Here is a 19,259-nt window from a genome sequence, read left to right as displayed (position 1 = left end):
GAGCCGGACTCTGCATGGCTTTTGCCTTTGGAGGGGTGGAGAAGGGCCTGCTTTGCTCGGTCTTTGCTGGACGTGGCAATCGACAGGATCCATCAGACGGGCTACTTCGGCTGAGGCTTGAATTAACCTGCCACTTGCCCACCGGGTGCCACCCAAAATCCTTCGATTAGGCCCGGTCTGGAGAATGCATGGAGATGCCTTCCAGGCACCGGACCATCAGATGATTCGATAGAGGCGCCTACGGATGAGGAGAGCCCGCCTAGAGCCCGCCTAGATGCTACCCACAGCCCACTCACAAGCCACCTAGAAACAAACTTCTTCAACCCCTCAAAAATCTCCAGCCGTCGCTTCAAGTTGCAAAATCTCCACCCCTGACGTTGTGCCCCCGGTCCGAGGGCAAGATTACTTGGACATGGAGAAGAAGAGGAAGAAAAAAAAAAAAAGGCGAAAAGAGAAAAAAAAAGGAAAAGATAATTGAGTGTAAATGGCTCAACAAACGAAATGGATCAGCATGTCAATCTCTGCGGACCCTCCATCTGCACAACACTGTCATTTCCGATAAGAATCCAGCTTCTCAGGTGCTGTGGCTACCACTTGGTGGCTACCTCCTCGCACTACTGATAAGCAGGTGGCAGCACCTTGGTGGTTAGGAGCAATGGTCATCATTCGATTTCTGATAAGCCCAGATGGGGGATAAGTTCAGAGCATGGATGGCATTTCCCTGCCTAGATGAGTACCAAAGTCCTTGATCTATTAACCCTAAACAGCTATCCTTTGCGGATTGGTCTCTGCTGCTCTCGCGACAATCGTATCACGGGCCTCTCATATGCAAGCCTTGCCGGTCCGTTCGAGGCCGGCTGACACCAATACGAGGCACCACTACTCCTCCATTCCCCTCTCGTGGAGGCGGGCTGCTCGCCTCAAAGTGCCCATTTGGTGTTAGTAGGCTTCCAAGATGTGACTACAGCTGGTCTCGAGACAGTTGCAGGATACCACAGGACGTCCATCTACTCTGGGCAGCCATGACAAAGGAAGGGGCACGAAGTTGATGCAAGATACCAACGGTCACTAGGACAATGGGATCGTGGACCATGTATCGAATCCATTTGAGAATTCAAGAGCTAGCTGTTTCTGTCTTTCTCTGCCTCTGTCTCGGGCATTTCGTTGCCAGAAGACCCAAGCCGAGTCCTCGCACAACTGGACTTGCGACACACCATCTTGTTCGACAAAGCACAGAGTGGAAAGGTCGTGCTGATGAGGCTCAACCACTCACTCGTCCCTTTCGATATGGAAGCCATCCTTGTGCCTCCAGAGACCATTTCAACAGTCCCATATGAACTGCCGTAGCTTGTTATTTTTTCTTGAAATACCGACACCGAGCTGAAGCATCCATCCAATTCCAGGGGATCGCGAAGGCGAAAGCGGCCACAACTGTCAGCGGACAATGCGGTTGTTCACCATGAATCCAGTTCACCAAGCTCCGCCGGCATCGACTTCAGCATCGCTGGAAGCAGTCCAGTTACCATTGGCAGTTGCATCAGTTCCGGCAGCCGAGCCCCAGGCATCGCTGGCAGCGTTGGCACCACCTGCACCCCATGCATCGCCTCCGGCACTAGCAGCGTTGTCACCAGTTCCCCACGCATCACCTCCAGCGTCACCCGATGTAGCACCAGCATTGTTCTCGTAGTCTGGCTCCTCCTCTTCGTCAAAGTTCAGATCACCTTCTGGCTTGAAATGTGTAAGGAAATCAGGAACATCCTGGTTGGTTTCGAGTAGGATCTTGGTAAGGAATGGACCTAAAGCTTCGTCGCCCTCATTGTAGAAGGAAGTAGCAAGACCTTCGTTGCCAATGCGAGCAGTGCGACCTATTTGTGGTTAGCCGTGGTAAAAGGACCATGTTCGGGCTGACATACCAATGCGATGAACGTACTCGTTCTTACCATCATGGTCTGCAGACGGGAGATCAAAATTGATGACATGCATGACATTGCGGACGTCGAGACCACGAGCCGTCACTCCAGTCGCCACAAGAATAGGAGTCTGGCCACCTTTGAACGAACGCAAAGCATCCTCACGTTCACTCTGAGTGCGATCGGAGTGGATAGAGGTTGATGGGAGACCCAAGTTGAAGAGATAGTCGTCAACAAAGTCGGCGGTCTTCTTGAATCTCACGAAGATCAAGGTACGTGAAGGCGGCATGGAAATGAGCAAGTCATAGAGCGCCTTCATCTTCTTGTCTTTGTCGCACCACATGATCTGAAATAAGTTAGTTACAACATGTGTTCACTGTTGAGGGAGTCAAACATACGTTCTGCTTAACGTTGACATGGACACTTCCGGTTCTGCCAACGCTAACGTGGACATAGTCAGATGCAAGATATTTGGCCGCAAGCTTACGGACACGCTTGGGGAAGGTTGCACTGAAGAGAAGGTAACGATGATCGCCATCAGTATTGGCATCTAAACGAGGTCAGTATACAAAGTAGTGCGTGGATAGGTGTGCGCGGATAGGTACTTACCTCCACCACCCATAATCTTTGACATCTCCTCACCCCAATCATCATGGAGCATCTCATCAGCTTCATCCACGATAGTGTAGCGAACACGAGCCAAAGATAGAAGTTCAGGACGGCCCATAAAATCGAGGAGACGGCCAGGAGACGCGACAAGTAAATCACAACCGCGTTGAAGTTGAGCGGCCTGGTCTCGAATCGGAGCACCGCCATAAGCGACACACGGACGAAGCATCGAGCGATAGCAAAGCCGACGGGCTTCATCGAAGATTTGACAGCACAATTCGCGAGTCGGAGCCACAATGAGGATCAATGGTTCGGCTCGGACTCGATCACGAGTAGGATCGAACCCCTGGCCAATATTCGGGCGAGGCGCTGCTAACTTCTTGACTTTACCCATCAACTTGGAGATGGTTGGGATCAGAAAGGCTGCGGTTTTGCCAGACCCTATAGTGTTATTTGTTAATTTGAAGGTGCACGAAGTATCCGCAGACGAGGACGAAGCCTACCAGTCTGAGCAATGCCAATCATATCATGACCTGTCAACACCGCAGGAATAGTGTAAGCTTGGATTGGGGTCGTATGACGGTAGCCACAGAGCTCAATGTTTTCGAGGATGACTGGGTGTAAGCCAGCGTCCTTAAACTAAACAGAGGTAAGATTTGGAACTTAAGGGGGATAGAATGGACTCACGCTGGAGACAGGATTGACACGAGTCTCGGATTCAACTGTGACTTTGACAGCAGTAAGACTAAGAATAATCAGCTTGCAGCTCATTATACGGCGAGGCTTTACTTACTTTTCGAATTTGATGCCGGCACGGTTGATGTGCTCGCCACGGAAGAGATCCTTCTCAAGTCTCTCGTCGCGTGGGCCAACATCCCCGTACTCTTCCTTCCATTCGTACTTTGCTGCGTCGTGGGACCAGTTACTGGTTGCATGCTGACTGACGGCAAGATCCTCAGCGCCAGCTTCTTCTTCGGCTGCAGCTTCCACCTGAACTTGGTCGCTGTTGAGGACTGTGGTCGGGGCACGAGAGGTGTAATTGTTCGCTTTAGGCTCAACCCAGCCAGATTCGCGAGCAAGCTTGATGGCCTCCTCGTTCTTAGGGGGACCAGTAGTTGGCTCGACACCGTTGGCTGGCGTGATATCAGCAAGAGCTGACGCCACCTCAGCGGTATCGAAAGAGGAAGCCATGTTTACTGAAGGAAGTAAACACGACTGGGAGGGCTGAAGAGAACAAAAGGGCAAGGTGAGGTGATGGTGGAAGAGAAAGAGAAAAAGTTTTGAAACTTGGGAGGAGGAGATATTTAAAGAAAGAGCTGCCGGACCGGATCAATCAACTTGGCAAAACCAGATGGTGATCGAGCATGTCTCAGCACGCGTCACCCGAAGCCTGTGATCTGGATAGATGATTTGAGACGTTGAGCGTGGGGAGACGACGTCGTCCGGGGAATCCGGTGACGGTTGACGATGATGTCGTCTATGATGTTGCCGATTATGTCGTCGATTATGTCGTGATGATGTCGCTTGGGCGCAGGCAGAAAGAAGAGGGAGGAGGCCGCAGCCTAGACCTTCTCTCAATCCCAATCTTCTTGCTCAGTCCAAAGTCATGTCCAGTTGCCTGATTGTGCTTAATTTCATTGTATTCTTCGCGTCTCATTTTACTCAGACTCTCTACCTTGGAGAGATGTCTACTGGAATCCACTCGCCCACTGTCCTCTCAGTTGCTCCTGTACGATACCACGCTGCTGACTTCCATAGGACAACACGGAACAGATGTTTGATCTGCCTGAATGTTTGTTCAACCCCGATCTTCTGCAGGAATTGCACTCCAGTGCCTTTGATCAGGACACAAAGCAAATCATCCACTCAAGACGATCAAACGGAAACACCGGGGTTTGACCCGCTCAACTTATACCCAGGCCAGCAAAGGGTTTCATAAAGCCTGCGGAATCAAGCAATCAGGAGCGAAAGAGTCGGGTGCAACAGCACAAGGACTAATCCAGGTAAAGAGGAGGCATAACGGATAGCCCGAGACACGGATCTTTGCGCGCTGATAAGTCTGTACCTTGGGCGACCATGCGTCGCCTCAGGTGAACGGCCTTGTTCCAGTCTGGCCTTGGTGCTTTCACAGCATCAAAGACAGATTCTCCCGTCGGAGAGCAAAGAAGATTCGCATTGAGCAACGAACTGAAACCTTTACCTACAATCCTGTCCCCTTGATTTCGCGTCTGAACAGAGATTGGGGTTGAGAACAGCCCCTGAGGACATGAGATTGCCAAAGGATCAGATTACAATTGGGACTTTCTTGAGAGCATCGGCTGATGCTGAAATAAGCTCTAAGCATTGACGATGGCACTCTGAGGGCTAGTGCTTGCCCGTATTTCAAGAACACTGGAACAAAATCTGAGGCGAGTCGAATACGCTGCGAGAGCAGGCGGCTGGCTCCTTCCAAGACTGTGATATGGTCAACGCCATCGGCAATTATGATAGCGTGGAGTGTCTATTGACAAGGACGGCCGCCGATATTGTACACAAGGAAAGAACTTGGGCGAGAGGAAATGTGTGCATTTTCATCTTCAATCCCCAGCCCCCGCTGTCTCTCGCAGCAATCTCGGTCGTCTGGAAATACCGCTGATGTGCGTGAGGATATATTTAGCAGGGAGCAACATGCAATGTTATGGTTGTGGGAACCTGGGACTCCTCGTGATCCATTTGAGATGAGGGAGATGTTCCAGCCTTTTCAACCAGGCCGGCAACTGACGTAGAATACAGATAGTTTTGTGTCCACCAGGATACTGAAGAGTCTGTACCGCGTACCATCCTTGCCCATCCACAAAATCGGTGAAGTAAAGCAGAGATCGTAATTCCTGAGGCTCATATTCAATTTAGCACTCTACACCCTTTCTCCTGCACAACAGAGTGACCCTCAACGCCTTCATCACCCACTATTTTTTGGTTATAGTAAGGCTCCACTCGTCCCCAGGCTTTGGCAAGGAGAAGCAAACAATGAGGATCTGGGTGGGACAGCAGAAGAGAGAGAACGCATCAGAGTGAGTTCGAGTATCCAAATCCTCAAGGTCTCGTATCACGTTTCTTTGCTTGAGTTTTATAGGCCATGAATTTGGAGAGTATGCTTTCCATGGAAACATTTGGCCGCCATAGCACCACCTTCAGGGATTCCTCGAGTAAATTGTACTGTTAAGCCCAGGACGAGAGTCTAAAGGGTCATCCTCGCATGAAATGGACGTGTCCCAAGAGCAAGTTGCAGCGGGCGGGAAGCGCAAGTTGCAACAGGCAAGTATCATTATCCTTGGCTTCTGTGATCCGCCGTATTTGCTTCTGTAGTGCATAGAGTCCTCACACGTAGCGCACTTCCTCAGCTGCAAAATTCTGTCTTGGCATGAAATTGACATCCTCCCCCACATTGAATTTCACACGTTTTGGGACTGCGAACTTGCCAACATCAACTCTTTGCTCGTTGAGATCAAATCGCCAACATGACTACCCAGCAAGGCGCTATCAGCAAGCGTCGCAAGTTCGTCGCTGACGGTGTTTTCTACGCCGAACTGAACGAATTCTTCCAGCGCGAGCTGGCCGAGGAGGGTTACTCTGGCGTCGAGGTCCGAGTCACACCTACCGTTACTGATATCAGTACGTCTCTCTCTGCGCCAATCCCCCCTATAGGGAGATGGCTTGGACAGCAGAAGTCTCAAACAGACATGAAAACTAATTCGACATCTTGCTGCAGTCATCCGCGCAACACACACCCAAGAAGTCCTGGGCGAACAGGGCCGACGCATTCGCGAGCTCACCTCCCTGATCCAGAAACGCTTCAAATTCCCCGAGAACAGCGTCTCCCTATATGCCGCCAAAGTGCAGAATCGTGGTCTCTCCGCCGTCGCACAATGCGAATCTCTCCGATACAAATTGCTCAATGGTCTCGCCGTGAGACGGGCTTGCTACGGTGTTTTGCGGTTCATTATGGAGAGCGGTGCTAAGGGCTGTGAGGTCGTGGTCAGTGGAAAACTGAGAGCTGCTCGGGCAAAGAGTATGAAATTCACGGTAAGATACAACCCGCAGACCACATCACACCCCAGAAACATCCAATCAGGGCATAACTGACCTTTGGCGATTTATACAGGACGGCTTCATGATCCACTCCGGTCAACCCGTCAACGACTTCATCGATTCCGCAACCCGACACGTCCTCCTCCGCCAGGGTGTCCTGGGCATCAAAGTAAAGATCATGCGCGGCTCTGATCCCGAAGGAAAGGCCGGTCCACAGAAATCTCTGCCCGACAGCGTCACCATTATCGAACCCAAGGAGGAACAACCTGTCGTGCAACCTATGAGTCAAGATTACGGTGCAAAGGCATTGGCTGCTCAACAGGCAGCGCAAGATGCCCGGGCGGCGGCCGATGCCGAGGAAGGCGGCGCCGGCGGGGAGGAGCAATATGCCCAGGAGTAGGAATCCCGAGATGTTGGTGCTTCTTCTACGGTTGCGGCTGTTGGGGCAGCTTGCCAGGCCGTTTATGATGGTGCCGGTGAAGGGCCGTTGGCTCCTACTGCTGTTGTGGTACCGCCTCAGCCGGTCTACGAATCTGCTGGAGTGGATGTCTGGGCTATGGACGATACTGGAGCTACTGGCAGCTGGTGATTCTGGTGATCTGCATCGCACCTAGCGCATGACCGGCAAGAAAAACGGGTTGTGCAAAGAGCAAATGTGACTCGGGGCGCTTCTTTTAGAAAATGGGCCAGACCCACAGTCCTTGAATGCATGTAAAAGAACAGAGAAAACATGTCACGGGCTTTTTCCTAAATAGCGTCGGGCAGACATCGAGTTCTTAATTCTAACTACAAGAACACCTCAACATTGAACTCCAACGCACTGACTGGATATCTCAACTCGAACTTCTCCAGTACCGTTGGATGCAGGATTCCAAAGCTCCCAATAACGACTTCTTTCCCGGCAATTCTCGCGTGGATGCTGGCTCCGTGACCAGGGAAATAGGTCGCATCATCCAGCTCTTGGATCCAGTATTCCATTTTCTTTCCATTCCCTGCTCCATCTCCGCGCATTTCGAGTCCTTCCTCGTGAGTGATGAAAGCCGTTTTGAGCATAGCCATGAGACGGTCCAGGAGACCGTGGACAACTTCAAAACCTGAGGTTTTGCCGTACCATGCGGCAGCAAAGTGTCGCTCATTCCGGGCCTTGCGTTCCAAATTAGCATCCTTGAAGGCAACATCACTAACCTCGAAGATCTTAATAGGGATAGAGTGGTGCTTGTTCTCGCGGATCGTCTTCAACAAGCCGGGCAGCAAGGTCGTGCGGACGACTTGGTATTCCGCCGTCTTTGGATTGGCCAGCCGCACTGCGGTATTGCCATCATCCTTGCGGTTTAGCCACGCAAAGTTCTCATCGTGCGAACAGAGAATAAGTGGAAGGACCTCTGCCCATCCCGCCATGGCGGCTTCAAGACGCAGAATGTCAGAGAGCTTGTTGATTGCCAGTGGTGCAGCGATTGTGGCTCCAACTTTGGGAAACGCACGAGGCAGCTTGTTGAAGCCATAGGCGATGCAGACGTCTTCCATGATATCTGCTTGATGGAGCACATCTGCTCGAGTAGGCGGGACGTCCACGTCGATGAGATTCTGGTCCGACTTTGACGGGCGCGCCGTGTAGGACATACGTGTCAAGAGATTGCAAATTTCTTGCGCCGACAGCGAAAGACCGCAGCAGGCGTTGATGTAGTCCACCTCAGCAACTGTGGATCGAGGTGTAAGATCAGGGACTTGTCTCGATTGACCGTTGTGTTCGGAGACGATCTGGATGGGTTCGACGGTGAATTGGTCTGAGGTGTATTGGGAGAACATAGTGACCATCATGTTGACAACGATCTCTAACTTGGTCTTATCTGTGGCGGTGACTTCCATAAAGACATTCTTGGTGTTGAGAGTGATTTTGCTGAGATCGCCGTTGATGATTGGCGGCAAGGAGCAGACGTTGTGGTTGGAGTCGTAGATGACTGGGTACACCGGAGAGTCCCTGATAATGTGCAGGAAGCGGCCTAGATGCTTGTCCTTTTCATAGAACTGCATGAGCTCTTCGCCGTCCAATTCCTTGGTCTGGTTCAACGGCACGAATTTGATGTCCCTGGGAGGGAGGGCTTCGTAGGTGAACGGCCCCTTGATGGAGTCGAGGTCATGCGTTCCGATCGACACCAATGTCCGCTGCCGCGCCAGGTTTTGGTGCAGTTTGTCTTGCAGGTCAATGAAAGACTCGTATCTGGCCTGGTCGAATTTGATGTTTCGCAAAATTGCGCCAGAGACGTATGGCCGTATCCTCTCGCAATCCTTCGAAACTGTGATGGTCTGGATTTCTCCCTTTGGCGGCGCTTTGAGGACATATTTGGGAGCGGACACTCTGCGATTGAAGATGTTCAGCATGAGTTGAATGCCCTCGAGGCACAACATGTCATATCGATTGGCTGGGATCTCGATCTTTAACTGAGGAGGCTCTTGTTTGCCGTTGACAATCGGTCGTTCTGTCAGTGAGGTGTCCTCATCGAGCTCAATCCCGAAATCAAAACATAGCTCGTCGAACTCCTCCGTTGTGTAGTCTCTTCCGAGTGCCTGGAAAAGGGCAGCCTTGTCCACTGTGATGGTCGGCATGGTGAGGAGCCTCTGATGAAGATTTCTTTCTCTACAAGCTGGTCAGTCGAACCAAGCTCTCCGAAGCGAGTTCTGGGAGAGACAGAGAACAGAATGACTTGCTGGAGACTGCGTGCTCAGCAGCCGAAATGGATCTCTTGACCCAGCTCAGTCAAAGTGAATAATATCGAAAAGACTGTAGAGGCAAGAGTCATCTGCAGGTCTTGGCGGGGCGATTGGGATGCCAGTCTGCGCCCGCAGGAATTTGGCTGTGCCACAGCGTCTGGCATCAATCAGCCCCTTTCAGCCACACGTCCCGACTGTTCACTTTGAATGACGGAGCTCGTTGAGCGAACCTGATTATCCCACCTTTTCAGAAGCAACAATACCCTTATTTGCCCTCAACGAATTCCCTCTCTTCTTCCACATTGACTATTTAGAGGACTGGAGGTCAGTCTGACGGACGCAACCGGTTCTGCGACACCTGCATCGACTCTGTCTCTTGGTTTGTTGTGAGTCGAGCCTTTGCACTCTACGGCGCATACGTGCCCGTCAACCGCGCAGCCTGCCCATATCAGGCCACGACGCACAACCCTTGACGTCTCGCGAACCGGTGGAAACTGATTGCCTTTTACTCAGTCAAGGATGCACTAGAATGTGAACTGGCCCTTTCTGCAACAGACACGACTCGTCCACCCTGCTTTGCGTCGAACTTTAAGCAGACGTGACTGTTCAATTTTCCCGCCGAAAGCCCCTGGCCCAAGGACGAGCTCAATATTGGAAATCTTGCTAGACTGCTCAGGATATACCCGAAATGGAGGGTCAAGATAATGGAGATGAGCTCTATCCCATCGCCGTGCTGATCGACGAACTCAAGGTATGTCCTTGCTATAAACACTCGCTAGACCTCGGACTCCGACTGACATGTAAACAGCACGACGATGTCCTTCTCCGCCTCAACGCCATCCACAGACTTTCTACCATTGCCTTGGCTCTCGGCCCTGAACGAACAAGAGAGGAGCTGATACCCTTTTTGGATGGTGCGGGCCTTTTTAATGCCCCAAAAAGCGGGAGTACAACTGACATCTTTGCCCAGACTCCGTGGAAGATGAAGATGAAGTCCTTACCGCACTCGCTGAAGAGCTAGGAAACTTCATTGAGTACGTCGGAGGCCCTGAATATGGTCACGTGCTCCTTGCACCGCTTGAGAATCTGGCTGCCATTGAGGAGCCTTTGGTGCGGGACAAGGTATGTGAGATTTCTCCTGAGAACGGGCATAAGTCATCTAACGCGGAGAGGCCGTTGAATCTCTGAATAAAATCTGCAATGAGCTGTCAGAGAGGCAGGTCGAAGAGTACTTCATTCCCCTCACGATCCGCCTGTCGAAGGCCGACTGGTTCACCTCGAAGATTTCTGCGACCGGCTTGTACACAACTCCTTACCGAAAAGCATCCCAATCCTCCCAGCAAGTTCTTCGAACCCAATTTGGTCACCTCGTTCACGATGAGACACCAATGGTGCGACGACAAGCCGCAAATAACCTGGCCAAATTTGTGAAAGAGGTCCCAGTCTCGGTTGTGATCGATGAGATGATCCCTCTCTTTCAACATTTGGCCAGCGACGATCAAGATAGTGTCCGACTGCTTACAGTCGAAGTCCTCATCTCCATCGCAGAAGTCATTCCCAAGGAGCAGCAACCGAGTCACGGCGTGCTCCTGACCGCATTGAGGAGCTTATTCGAGGACAAGAGCTGGAGGGTACGATACATGGTGGCAGAGAAATTCGAGAAGATTGCAAAGGCTGTTAATGAGGAGGTTGTCACCCGAGATCTCGTCCCTGCATTCGTCAAGCTCCTCAAGGATAGCGAGGCCGAAGTCAGGACGGCCATCGCCAGCCAAATTCCCGGCTTCTGCGGTCTCCTTGACCGAGAAACCCTTCTGAACGAGATCATGACGTCCATTGAAGACCTTGTGTCTGACCCCAACCAGCATGTTCGAGCCGCCCTTGGAACCCAACTCAGCGGATTGGCTCCAATTCTCGGCAAAGAAGAAACCATCTCCCATCTCCTCCCCATGTTTCTCCAAATGCTCAAGGACGAGTTTCCAGACGTGAGACTGCATATCATCTCCAAACTCGAACTCGTCAACAATGTTATCGGTATCGACTTACTTTCTCAGTCTCTCCTGCCGGCCATCGTTCAGCTCGCGGAGGACAAGCAGTGGCGAGTGCGCCTTGCAATTATTGAGTACATTCCCTTGCTGGCAAAGCAGCTGGGCATGAAATTCTTCGATGAACAATTAAGTTCGCTGTGCATGGGCTGGTTGGGTGACACAGTATTCTCGATCCGTGACGCTGCAACGCAGAACCTGAAGAAGCTCACGGAAGTCTTTGGCGTGGAATGGGCGAATCGATCCATCATTCCCAAAGTCACGGCCATGAGTCAACAGCAGAATTATCTGTACAGGATGACGACCTGCTTTGCCATCACGGTGAGCGCTTCCTTCTGCTATGCGCCCCACTTTTGGACATGTTTTGCTGACAGCTCAACGTTAGATCCTCGCACCAGTGATAACCCTCGATATTATAGCCGAAAGCGTCCTCCCGATGATGGACCGTCTCGTCTCCGACCCGATTCCCAACATCCGTTTCAATGTTGCAAAATCCTACGCCGTCCTTATCGAAACACTCCGCCGCATACCCGCCGAAGGGACACTGCAACAAGAGGAACAGCAACCAGATTCCTCAACACAACCGAATCCTAAAGCGCAGGAGTTGATCGGGCAGATCATGTCAAATTTGGAGAAATTACAACAGGACGAAGATGTGGATGTGAGGTATTTCGCCACTGTGGCTGCGGGCGGAACGAACAATGTGTACGCCCAGCAGTCAGGGGAGAGGATGGATACCGGACAGTAGTGCTTCCGCCGGCAGAAGGATGTGAGGGAGGTGGAGGTGAGGGAGCGCGAGATTAATGTTGATGAGAATGAGGATGAGCCTGTCCAGCATGTCGAGCACGTTGAGCGTGGGATGGAGCGAGAGGACGACATGGGGCATGAGCTGGGCCGGAGGCATTCGCAGTGGACGTTTCCCATCTTTGGAGGAAGGCGGGATGCATGACCGGTGCAAAGGACGGGCATGGGCCAGGCCAAACGGAGGCAGGAGGCTTTCAGCGAGATTGATCCTGCCGGGCGGGATGGCTGCATGGCCTGGCATGGCTGTGAACACGGTGCATTTGTACGAAGACCAGCGAAGTCGCGCGGAACGAAAACATTGGCAAGGGAGAGAAGAGCCCGCACGAAGGGACGGACAGACGGCACGGGAGAGAAGAGAAGAAGGAACGCCATTCAGATATCGGAATAGATGTCTGGAGTCGCGATTCTGGACTTTGTTCCCCTTTGCACACTGCGCGGTGGAAGAACTAGATAGACTTTCCAAAGACCATTGAAGAAAAGAAAAGAAAGAGCGGACCCCTGACTCTCGCCCTCTTCCTCATGCCCATCCTCCAACCCTACTAGTCCGGGTCCTATGGCTTTGGTACGTGTCCCTCTCGCTTCCGCACTGATGTCCTCGGTATCTCGAACCAGGGGTATCGCGTTCCTCTTGCTCAGATTTGTGCCCGAAGAGGATATCTATCATCTACTCGGTACATGCAAGCATTACCTCCCTCCTCGACCCCTGACTCGACCTACGGTAATAACATGCACGAGACTCGTACCGAAGATGTGTGCATGTGTTCATGTGTTCATGTAGATGTAGGTGTATACAAAACGGGGGGTGGGAGGATTCCCCGACGCCCCTTTAATTTTTTTTATATTCAAAGCAAGCCGCCGCGAGGCACTTCTCGTTCGGCGATGCGAAGCACAACGCCATTTCTATACAAGTTTTCAGTACCCTTCGGCGGGCGTCCCCAGGACCATTAGATGCCGAAGCCAATATTATATCGATCGTCGTCGATGAGGCGGCCGTACCTGCGGATCAGCGGTCAGCGTTGCTCGGGATCCAAGCATGATCGAACTCCCCGAGATTGGGGGGGGACGGGGAAACTCACTCTAACAACAGCCGGAAATACCACACCTCCAGATCCTCGTTTCTGAGCACCTTTTGCGCCCAACTCCTTCCGTGCTCTGCTATTCTTTTACCCTCAACCTTGCCAGCTTCCTCTTGATCAAAGTATCTCACACTCTCGGCGTATTCATCGCCAATCAAACCGAGTGGGATGTAATGCACCCACGGCCTGAGCCATTCGTCGTGCCATTCGCGGAACACCGCGAGCTTGTAGACAAGAGACTTGCTCAACAGCCAGGCGTAATAGCGACCGGAGAAAGCATTACCATCTATATCAAGCAAATAGCGCGACGCAAGTGCATCAAACATATTCACAGGCTCCACGGTTCCAAAGTACTCACGTTGAGCGTCGCAGTCGCCAGGGTCACATTGTCCAATATATGTGAACTTGACGTCGAAATAATGCGCTACGTCCGCCGCAGAAATGGTCTTCTCGCGCCACAGAGAGTCTTCGGCCGAAGTGTTGGTGTCTAGTTCGAGGACCTTAGCGGTGTTGAGCGGTTGGATCTTCGTGAGGAATCGCTGGCGGTGTTGTCTTCTCCACCCGCCATCGCGAGAGAAACCACCTGTCGTACTGCCTCGCCAGTACATCGTGGGAGCCTTCTGTTCCCAAGGCATATCCCGCTCCGGCTCGTATTTGACGCGACCCATGAAATACCAGGGTGATGGGTAGAGGATGTCTTGGAAGGAAGAGATTTTTGACTGAGAAAAGATGGGGAATAAGTCGTGCGTGACGTCGAACGCGTTGGGCCGGTCGAAGAAGCCATATGATTTCTCCATGCTGGGTGAGTTGCAGATGTCGGAGAAGGCGGTGGTGTTCCGGATGAAGCCAAGGGGTAGATCCGAGTAGGTCGTCATATTGTCTGGGCATGAGTCGCTGAGACAGTTACGCGCAGCGCTGTCCGGGGAGCATGAGATTCTGGAGTTGCTCCACGTCGGTTGATGGGCAAACCGGTTGAAGCGAGTGGTTTTGTATTCTTTGATGCGAATCCCCTCTCCCAGATCTTCGGCGCGCGTCGACCATTCGTTCTTCAACTTTTGGGCGCTGTAGGCCTTGGGTATGTTCTCGTCCTTGGCCACTTGGACGTGATGTAGGAGGTCGTCGTGCTGCATCACCACGCGGGGCTCGTCATGAATGTTAAACGCCAAATCCATATCGGGCAGGTATTTGATGAAGTCCTTCAACATAATGGGAGTCGCCTCCCTATGCCACTCGTACATATCTCCACCTCCTTCGATTTTCGTAACCTTGCCATTGCGAATCATGACCGCGATCAAGGCATTGTCGAATCCAATTGCCTCTCTTGTCCTCTCTCTTATGACTGAGGGCTCCAATGCCCAGAACGGCAGCAACTGGTGGTATATAGTGTCATACTCGTCAATGAGTTCGACGCCCCGCTTTTTCGCAAAGTTGTACCATTTGTCGAAGTGCGGAGGAGGCGGCAGCTTGTACCGCCTGCGGTACTCGGCTACGGCATCGCTGAGGGATCGTGACTGGCGAGCTCGAACGGTCTGAAAGTCACCTTCTCCTTGGGTGACTAGCTGGTGGATAGGATGCAACAGGGAGCTCGCCGGGAGGAGTGGCTGGTTCTCCTCGTGCGCATGGTGGCCTTGGAAGAGCGAGGCCGTCGACTCCTCGAGGGTCTGGATCTGCGCGGGGCTTTGGAGGAAGTATAGAGTGAGAGCAGCGGTGCTGACAAGCAGGATCAGAGCGAGTAATTTCCGCGACCTTAGCATGCCTCGGACATGGCTTGGGTGCCGATGCAAGTTTTCCAGAGTCATGCACAGTGCGGCGATGCCCAGGTCTGGCGCATTGACGTGCAGCTGCTGCGTCGAGTGATCAGCGTGGTGTTGCACGCCTCGTGGGTGATCTTCGAATCAGGCTCTGGAGAAAGCGTCCTAATCCGTCTGGAGATGCAGGTTGCACAACAGGAGGGAATGGCGTATGGCACGACGAGGGAGCCTTTTGGCGATGTCGAACTTGAATGGGATTGTCGCCATCTCTCCAAATGCCTGGGAAAAGGAGAAACTCAAAGCGGCGGCGAACGACGGGGTGCAGCTGACATAATAATTCTACGGTGAATCTATTCTGCTCGCAAGCGCGATTCCTTCCGCAAGGCTGCCATATCGAAATGCATCCTCCCGGCATCCCACCCAGCTCAATACCCCAACGCCTTCCACAGTTTCTTGGACAGACTACTCCCAATGTCCGACCACATACCCGTCCACCCTCGGGCCTGCGTCACCAGATTCGTGATACCAATGATCCTTCTCGTAAACAGGTCCGTCTGCTCGAAGTCGTCCGCGTAGCAGTCCCACACCGCTTGGTCCTCTACAGCTCGCTCGAGACCCATCGTCTTCGCGTCCTTCTCGGAAGTCTTGGTGGCTATTATGAGAGCTCGGCCGATGATGCCTTGGTCTGCCACAAGGCGCGTCGTGGCATCGACCACTGACTCGATCTTGGCCATTCCGCCGCCCGCAAGCACGAAGGCACCGACGGGCCCTAGGATCGGCGTGTCGACGAAGTCTGTATCATCGATGAGCGATCATGTAACTTGTAGTTATTCCGTTGAGTCTCACATGGATTGATCATGTTCACCCTCACTCCGCTCTTCAGCGGGACTGTGAGCCGCAATGTGCGGAACAAGCCAACCACACCATGTTTCGCCGCTGCGTAGAGAGGTTGACCCGGTAGACCCGCCAGCCCAGCAATGGAGGAGACAAGAATGAGGTGTCGATCTCGCGTCCCCGAACGCTTGTCGGCTTGACATTTCTCGCTCCCTGGGTTCCGGGACAAATACGATATTGCCAGGTGTGTGGTATACAGGACTCCATTGAGGTTGATGTCCAGCGTGCGCATGGCTGGCTTGGGCGGCGGACCATCATCCATCCTCGCATAGTCAGGCGGGTCCTCAAATAGAAGCTGCTCCGGTGCATCGGCCACGCCAGCATTGGCCATGACATGGTCAATCCCGCCGTGCGGGCTCAGTCGCGCCGCTTGTTTGAAGCAGGCGGCTTGACTCTGCCAACTCGTCACGTCGAGCGGAATGAAATGGTGGTTCTGGTTCCCCGTGGACTGGCGGGTCTGAGCCACCAGCTCCGTGCCGGCTTTCTCGTTGATGTCGCCAATGATCACGTTGGCGCCGTGAGAGGCCCATTCTTGGAAGCAGGCTGCCCCGAATCCCGAAGCACCTCCGGTGATGAGAATCGTTTTGCCCCTGATGTTGTCACGGTTGATGGGCCGAGCTGTGTCGATGGGCCCAGAGTGGACGACACTGGAGCCGTAAGGGATCACGCCAGGTTGTGGCTGCGCCATGATCCGTGTGTATGATCAAGACAGATACTGGCAGCCAAAGGAGTTGGGTAGCGTAACCCTCAGGTTCTCTCCCCGCGTTACCTCTGTGATTGTTGTTGTTGCTACCGTATCCAAACCATGCCCATATTCAGCTGTAGTAGGTGGCCGACACTCGAACAAGAGAAGAAGCTTGTGAAGCTGGCCGAATCTAGCTATGGTTATGCTCGAGACGGTGAGATGCCAATGTCCCAAAAAGGACTCGAGGATAAACTTCGGCTGTTAATGCCTTTCCTTCTGGTGTGTTCTCCGTTCAAACACGTTCGAAGTGATTCATTTGTCTAGCCAATCATTCTAGCATCTATACTGACCAAAAGTCGCTTTTATGAAGAACCATGTAACTACTATCAGGCTGTTATAGCAGGATGCGGTTCTCCATTGACTTTGAGCCGCTCCTTGATCTCTCTCGACGGGATATTCTCCAACTCTTTGAGGATGTTCAACTCTGAAGCAGCTGATCCGCCAGCGTCCAGACCTCTAAAGCCCTCCTCAACTCTCCATCTCTTATCTTGATCGGCCTTGTAAAGGACCTCACAAGAATGGCCAACAACGAGCAAGCCGGGCGGTCTGGATCCTTCTACCTCCACAGCCTGACAGACATGCTGGAGGGTTGATCGGATCACCCTCTGGTCCGGACAGCTGGCTCTTTCAATCACGGCGCATGGTGTACTGGATGGCCAGAGTACCCGTCGGGCCGCTTCCTGGTTCTGATCTTCCGGAGCTTGTGTCAGGCTTTTGACCAAGCTGTCTAATCTGTGCAGAGCCATGAGAAACACCACGGTCTTGCTCTTTCTATAGGATGGTGGCTCCGGCGCAGCCCCCTTTCGACCGGTTCCGGTACAGATGACGACCTGGTCGGCAACAGCTCGATGAGTCACTGGGATATCAGCAAACATGGGTGCCGAGAGGGCGCTGGTAATGCCCGGTATCACCCTGACCTCGAAACCTCGTTCTCGGAAAAAGGTCACCTCTTCAGCTCCGCGACCGTAGAGATAAGGATCACCTTGCTTCAGTCGGAGCACATCCTTGCCTTGTTCCATAGCCTCCAGCCCCATGTGAAGCATCTCCTCCTGCGCTGCATCCGCATTGCCAGGGAATTTTCGGGCGATATGGACGGGCGTCCTACGAGGGATCAGAGCCAGGATTTCGGCAGGAACAAGCTTGTCAGCCAAGATGACATGAGCCGTTTCTATGGCTGTCCGGGTGGCAATCGTCAGCAGAGAAGGATGCCCTGGGCCCGATCCAGCCAAGGTTATCGTGCCTTTGCGGGGAGGTAGCGACGGAAGGAGACTAGAGGTGTTGTCTGAACCAGGGCCAGGAGTCTGTGCGGTGGTTCTGTACGCTTCTAGTATTGCTGCCACGTCGGCATCCGTGATTGCTGCAAGTCGATTCAGGGGCCAGTACTCGCATATCTGCGAGAGCCATCTCATCCGACGAGTGCGCAAAACAGCTGGATCTCGATCGTCCTCCTTCACTAATGAGTTGAAGGTATGTTTCTGCGCCGCAGCTTCTTCGTCCTCGCCCTCAGCATCAGGTACCTCGTTGGGATTTGAGGCATTCGACTTGTAGTCCTCTGCCCATATCCGCCTCCGCACAGTACCCAGTCTCTCGACAGCAGCGCCAAATTTCGGTGGTAGGGTGGACACAATCTCACGTCGAATGCGCGACGATAGCTTGCAGCCGTTGCCCGATGTGGTTATTCCAATCTGGAGAGGGCCGTCTGAATAGGTCGACAAGAGCGTGAACGTGCAAAGGTTCGGTGCGTCCACGACATTGACCGGTATCCGCATGCGCTTGCAGAGGCTGGACACGTGGGAGCTGCGAGGATCTTTCGCGGGGAGAGTGACAAACACCGCGTCCACATATCCGTCTATTTCTTCTCTTCCCCACGTCTTCAGGTCCCGCTCTTCCAAGTCCCGTTGTATCCATGACACTTTGCCCTGCTCAATGGCTGCGGCGAGTGTGAAGTGGGGTTCCTCAGTCTCAGGAAACACAACGAGCGGTCGAGCGCCAACCTCGAGAGACTTTGTGCACCTGGCGGCAGCAAGAGGCCCTGAGCCGAGGATTAGGTGAACGTGTCCGACGCAGCTATGCGCCGTGAGTAACGCAGGCGTAAACATCGCGGGACGCGGGCAGTGAGGGGATGTGCGGGAGCCAACGAAAGCTTTTTGAGAAATCAAGTAATATGATACCGAGACGCCATGGCCATGCAAGATGAGAAAGATAGGAAGGAAACACGAAATCTGGCACAACGTCACCTCGTCATATTATCTGTGGCAGCTGTGGCAGCGAGAAAAAGGCCCAGAATGGCCTCGACGTGGAAAATTGAGAAAAAGTCTGAATGACGTGATTTGTCGCGTTGTGCTTATCGCTTATCGGACGCCACTCGTTAAGAAACGCTCAGAGACCCGTGGGGCCGCGGAGCCTCGTCTACTAATCCAACAGTCGTCCTCTTGTCCTCCTTGCTCTCTCCGCGGGGCTGCAAGCATCTCCAATCAGTCCAGAGATGATTCCCTTTGATCGAGTGGTTCGAAAACGACCGTCAATGGGAGGCAGCGGAGATGCACAGTCCCTCCCTTTGGCGCTGTTGCTCTCCTGTTTCTGACTTTGCCGCACTTCGGCTCAAATAAGACGGGCACTTTGAATGGAGCCATACTGCGTAGTGTCAAGCT

General features: G+C 52.9%; 7 protein-coding genes across 8 annotated transcripts; 2 read left to right on the top strand and 5 right to left on the bottom strand.

Moving 5' to 3' along the window:
• Positions 1 to 1,470: 1,470 nt before the first annotated feature.
• On the bottom strand, positions 1,471 to 3,710 carry PV07_10784 (uncharacterized protein; the record flags this gene model as incomplete). The annotated part of the gene is made up of 7 exons (XM_016398145.1): positions 1,471 to 1,865; positions 1,914 to 2,256; positions 2,309 to 2,460; positions 2,520 to 2,960; positions 3,023 to 3,158; positions 3,207 to 3,264; positions 3,313 to 3,710. The coding sequence occupies 7 exons, from the start codon at positions 3,708 to 3,710 to the stop codon at positions 1,471 to 1,473; spliced, it is 1,923 nt and encodes a 640-aa protein (XP_016245336.1).
• Positions 3,711 to 5,936: 2,226 nt separating this feature from the next.
• Positions 5,937 to 7,518, top strand: PV07_10783 (40S ribosomal protein S3). The gene is made up of 3 exons (XM_016398144.1): positions 5,937 to 6,170; positions 6,268 to 6,581; positions 6,661 to 7,518. Exons 1-3 carry the CDS (start codon positions 6,017 to 6,019, stop codon positions 6,985 to 6,987), a joined length of 795 nt encoding a protein of 264 aa, XP_016245335.1. The 5' UTR covers positions 5,937 to 6,016; the 3' UTR covers positions 6,988 to 7,518.
• On the bottom strand, positions 7,308 to 9,386 carry PV07_10782 (phenylalanine-tRNA ligase, beta subunit). Its single transcript, XM_016398143.1, has one exon. It carries the CDS (start codon positions 9,189 to 9,191, stop codon positions 7,374 to 7,376), a length of 1,818 nt encoding a protein of 605 aa, XP_016245334.1. The 5' UTR covers positions 9,192 to 9,386; the 3' UTR covers positions 7,308 to 7,373.
• A 71-nt stretch (positions 9,387 to 9,457) lies between these two features.
• On the top strand, positions 9,458 to 12,665 carry PV07_10781. 2 transcript variants are annotated; one of them, XM_016398142.1, is made up of 6 exons: positions 9,458 to 9,682; positions 9,810 to 10,047; positions 10,105 to 10,210; positions 10,267 to 10,418; positions 10,469 to 11,659; positions 11,724 to 12,665. In XM_016398142.1, the coding sequence occupies exons 2-6, from the start codon at positions 9,985 to 9,987 to the stop codon at positions 12,084 to 12,086; spliced, it is 1,875 nt and encodes a 624-aa protein (XP_016245333.1). In that variant the 5' UTR covers positions 9,458 to 9,682; positions 9,810 to 9,984; the 3' UTR covers positions 12,087 to 12,665. The 2 variants fall into 2 exon arrangements, with proteins under 2 accessions (XP_016245333.1, XP_016245332.1); XM_016398141.1 differs by having other exon boundaries at positions 9,458 to 10,047.
• Positions 12,666 to 12,839: 174 nt separating this feature from the next.
• Positions 12,840 to 15,276, bottom strand: PV07_10780 (uncharacterized protein). The gene is made up of 2 exons (XM_016398140.1): positions 13,219 to 15,276; positions 12,840 to 13,138 (listed from the first exon to the last, which is right to left on the bottom strand). The coding sequence occupies exons 1-2, from the start codon at positions 15,015 to 15,017 to the stop codon at positions 13,087 to 13,089; spliced, it is 1,851 nt and encodes a 616-aa protein (XP_016245331.1). The 5' UTR covers positions 15,018 to 15,276; the 3' UTR covers positions 12,840 to 13,086.
• A 118-nt stretch (positions 15,277 to 15,394) lies between these two features.
• PV07_10779 (uncharacterized protein) lies at positions 15,395 to 16,551 on the bottom strand (the record flags this gene model as incomplete). Its single annotated transcript, XM_016398139.1, has 2 exons — positions 15,395 to 15,762; positions 15,816 to 16,551. The coding sequence occupies 2 exons, from the start codon at positions 16,549 to 16,551 to the stop codon at positions 15,395 to 15,397; spliced, it is 1,104 nt and encodes a 367-aa protein (XP_016245330.1).
• Positions 16,552 to 16,934: 383 nt separating this feature from the next.
• On the bottom strand, positions 16,935 to 18,707 carry PV07_10778 (uroporphyrinogen-III C-methyltransferase; the record flags this gene model as incomplete). The annotated part of the gene is made up of 1 exon (XM_016398138.1): positions 16,935 to 18,707. One exon carries the CDS (start codon positions 18,705 to 18,707, stop codon positions 16,935 to 16,937), a length of 1,773 nt encoding a protein of 590 aa, XP_016245329.1.
• Positions 18,708 to 19,259: the final 552 nt, after the last annotated feature.

Source organism: Cladophialophora immunda, assembly GCF_000835495.1.
Source record: "Cladophialophora immunda strain CBS 83496 unplaced genomic scaffold supercont1.6, whole genome shotgun sequence".
NCBI lineage: Eukaryota > Fungi > Ascomycota > Eurotiomycetes > Chaetothyriales > Herpotrichiellaceae > Cladophialophora > Cladophialophora immunda.
This window is presented reverse-complemented; position numbering and strand designations above follow the sequence as displayed.

Coding starts and splice junctions, on each gene's coding strand:
- PV07_10780 (XM_016398140.1), bottom strand. CDS start 15,017: ATGACTCTGGAAAACTTGCATCGGCACCCAAGCCATGTCCGAGGCATG. Junction 13,139..13,218: donor TATTTCCGGCTGTTGTTAGA/GTGAGTTTCCCC, acceptor GCTGATCCGCAG/GTACGGCCGCCTCATCGACG.
- PV07_10782 (XM_016398143.1), bottom strand. CDS start 9,191: ATGCCGACCATCACAGTGGACAAGGCTGCCCTTTTCCAGGCACTCGGA.
- PV07_10781 (XM_016398142.1), top strand. CDS start 9,985: ATGGAGGGTCAAGATAATGGAGATGAGCTCTATCCCATCGCCGTGCTG. Junction 10,419..10,468: donor AGCCTTTGGTGCGGGACAAG/GTATGTGAGATT, acceptor TAACGCGGAGAG/GCCGTTGAATCTCTGAATAA. Junction 11,660..11,723: donor CGACCTGCTTTGCCATCACG/GTGAGCGCTTCC, acceptor GCTCAACGTTAG/ATCCTCGCACCAGTGATAAC.
- PV07_10783 (XM_016398144.1), top strand. CDS start 6,017: ATGACTACCCAGCAAGGCGCTATCAGCAAGCGTCGCAAGTTCGTCGCT. Junction 6,171..6,267: donor ACCTACCGTTACTGATATCA/GTACGTCTCTCT, acceptor ATCTTGCTGCAG/TCATCCGCGCAACACACACC. Junction 6,582..6,660: donor CAAAGAGTATGAAATTCACG/GTAAGATACAAC, acceptor CGATTTATACAG/GACGGCTTCATGATCCACTC.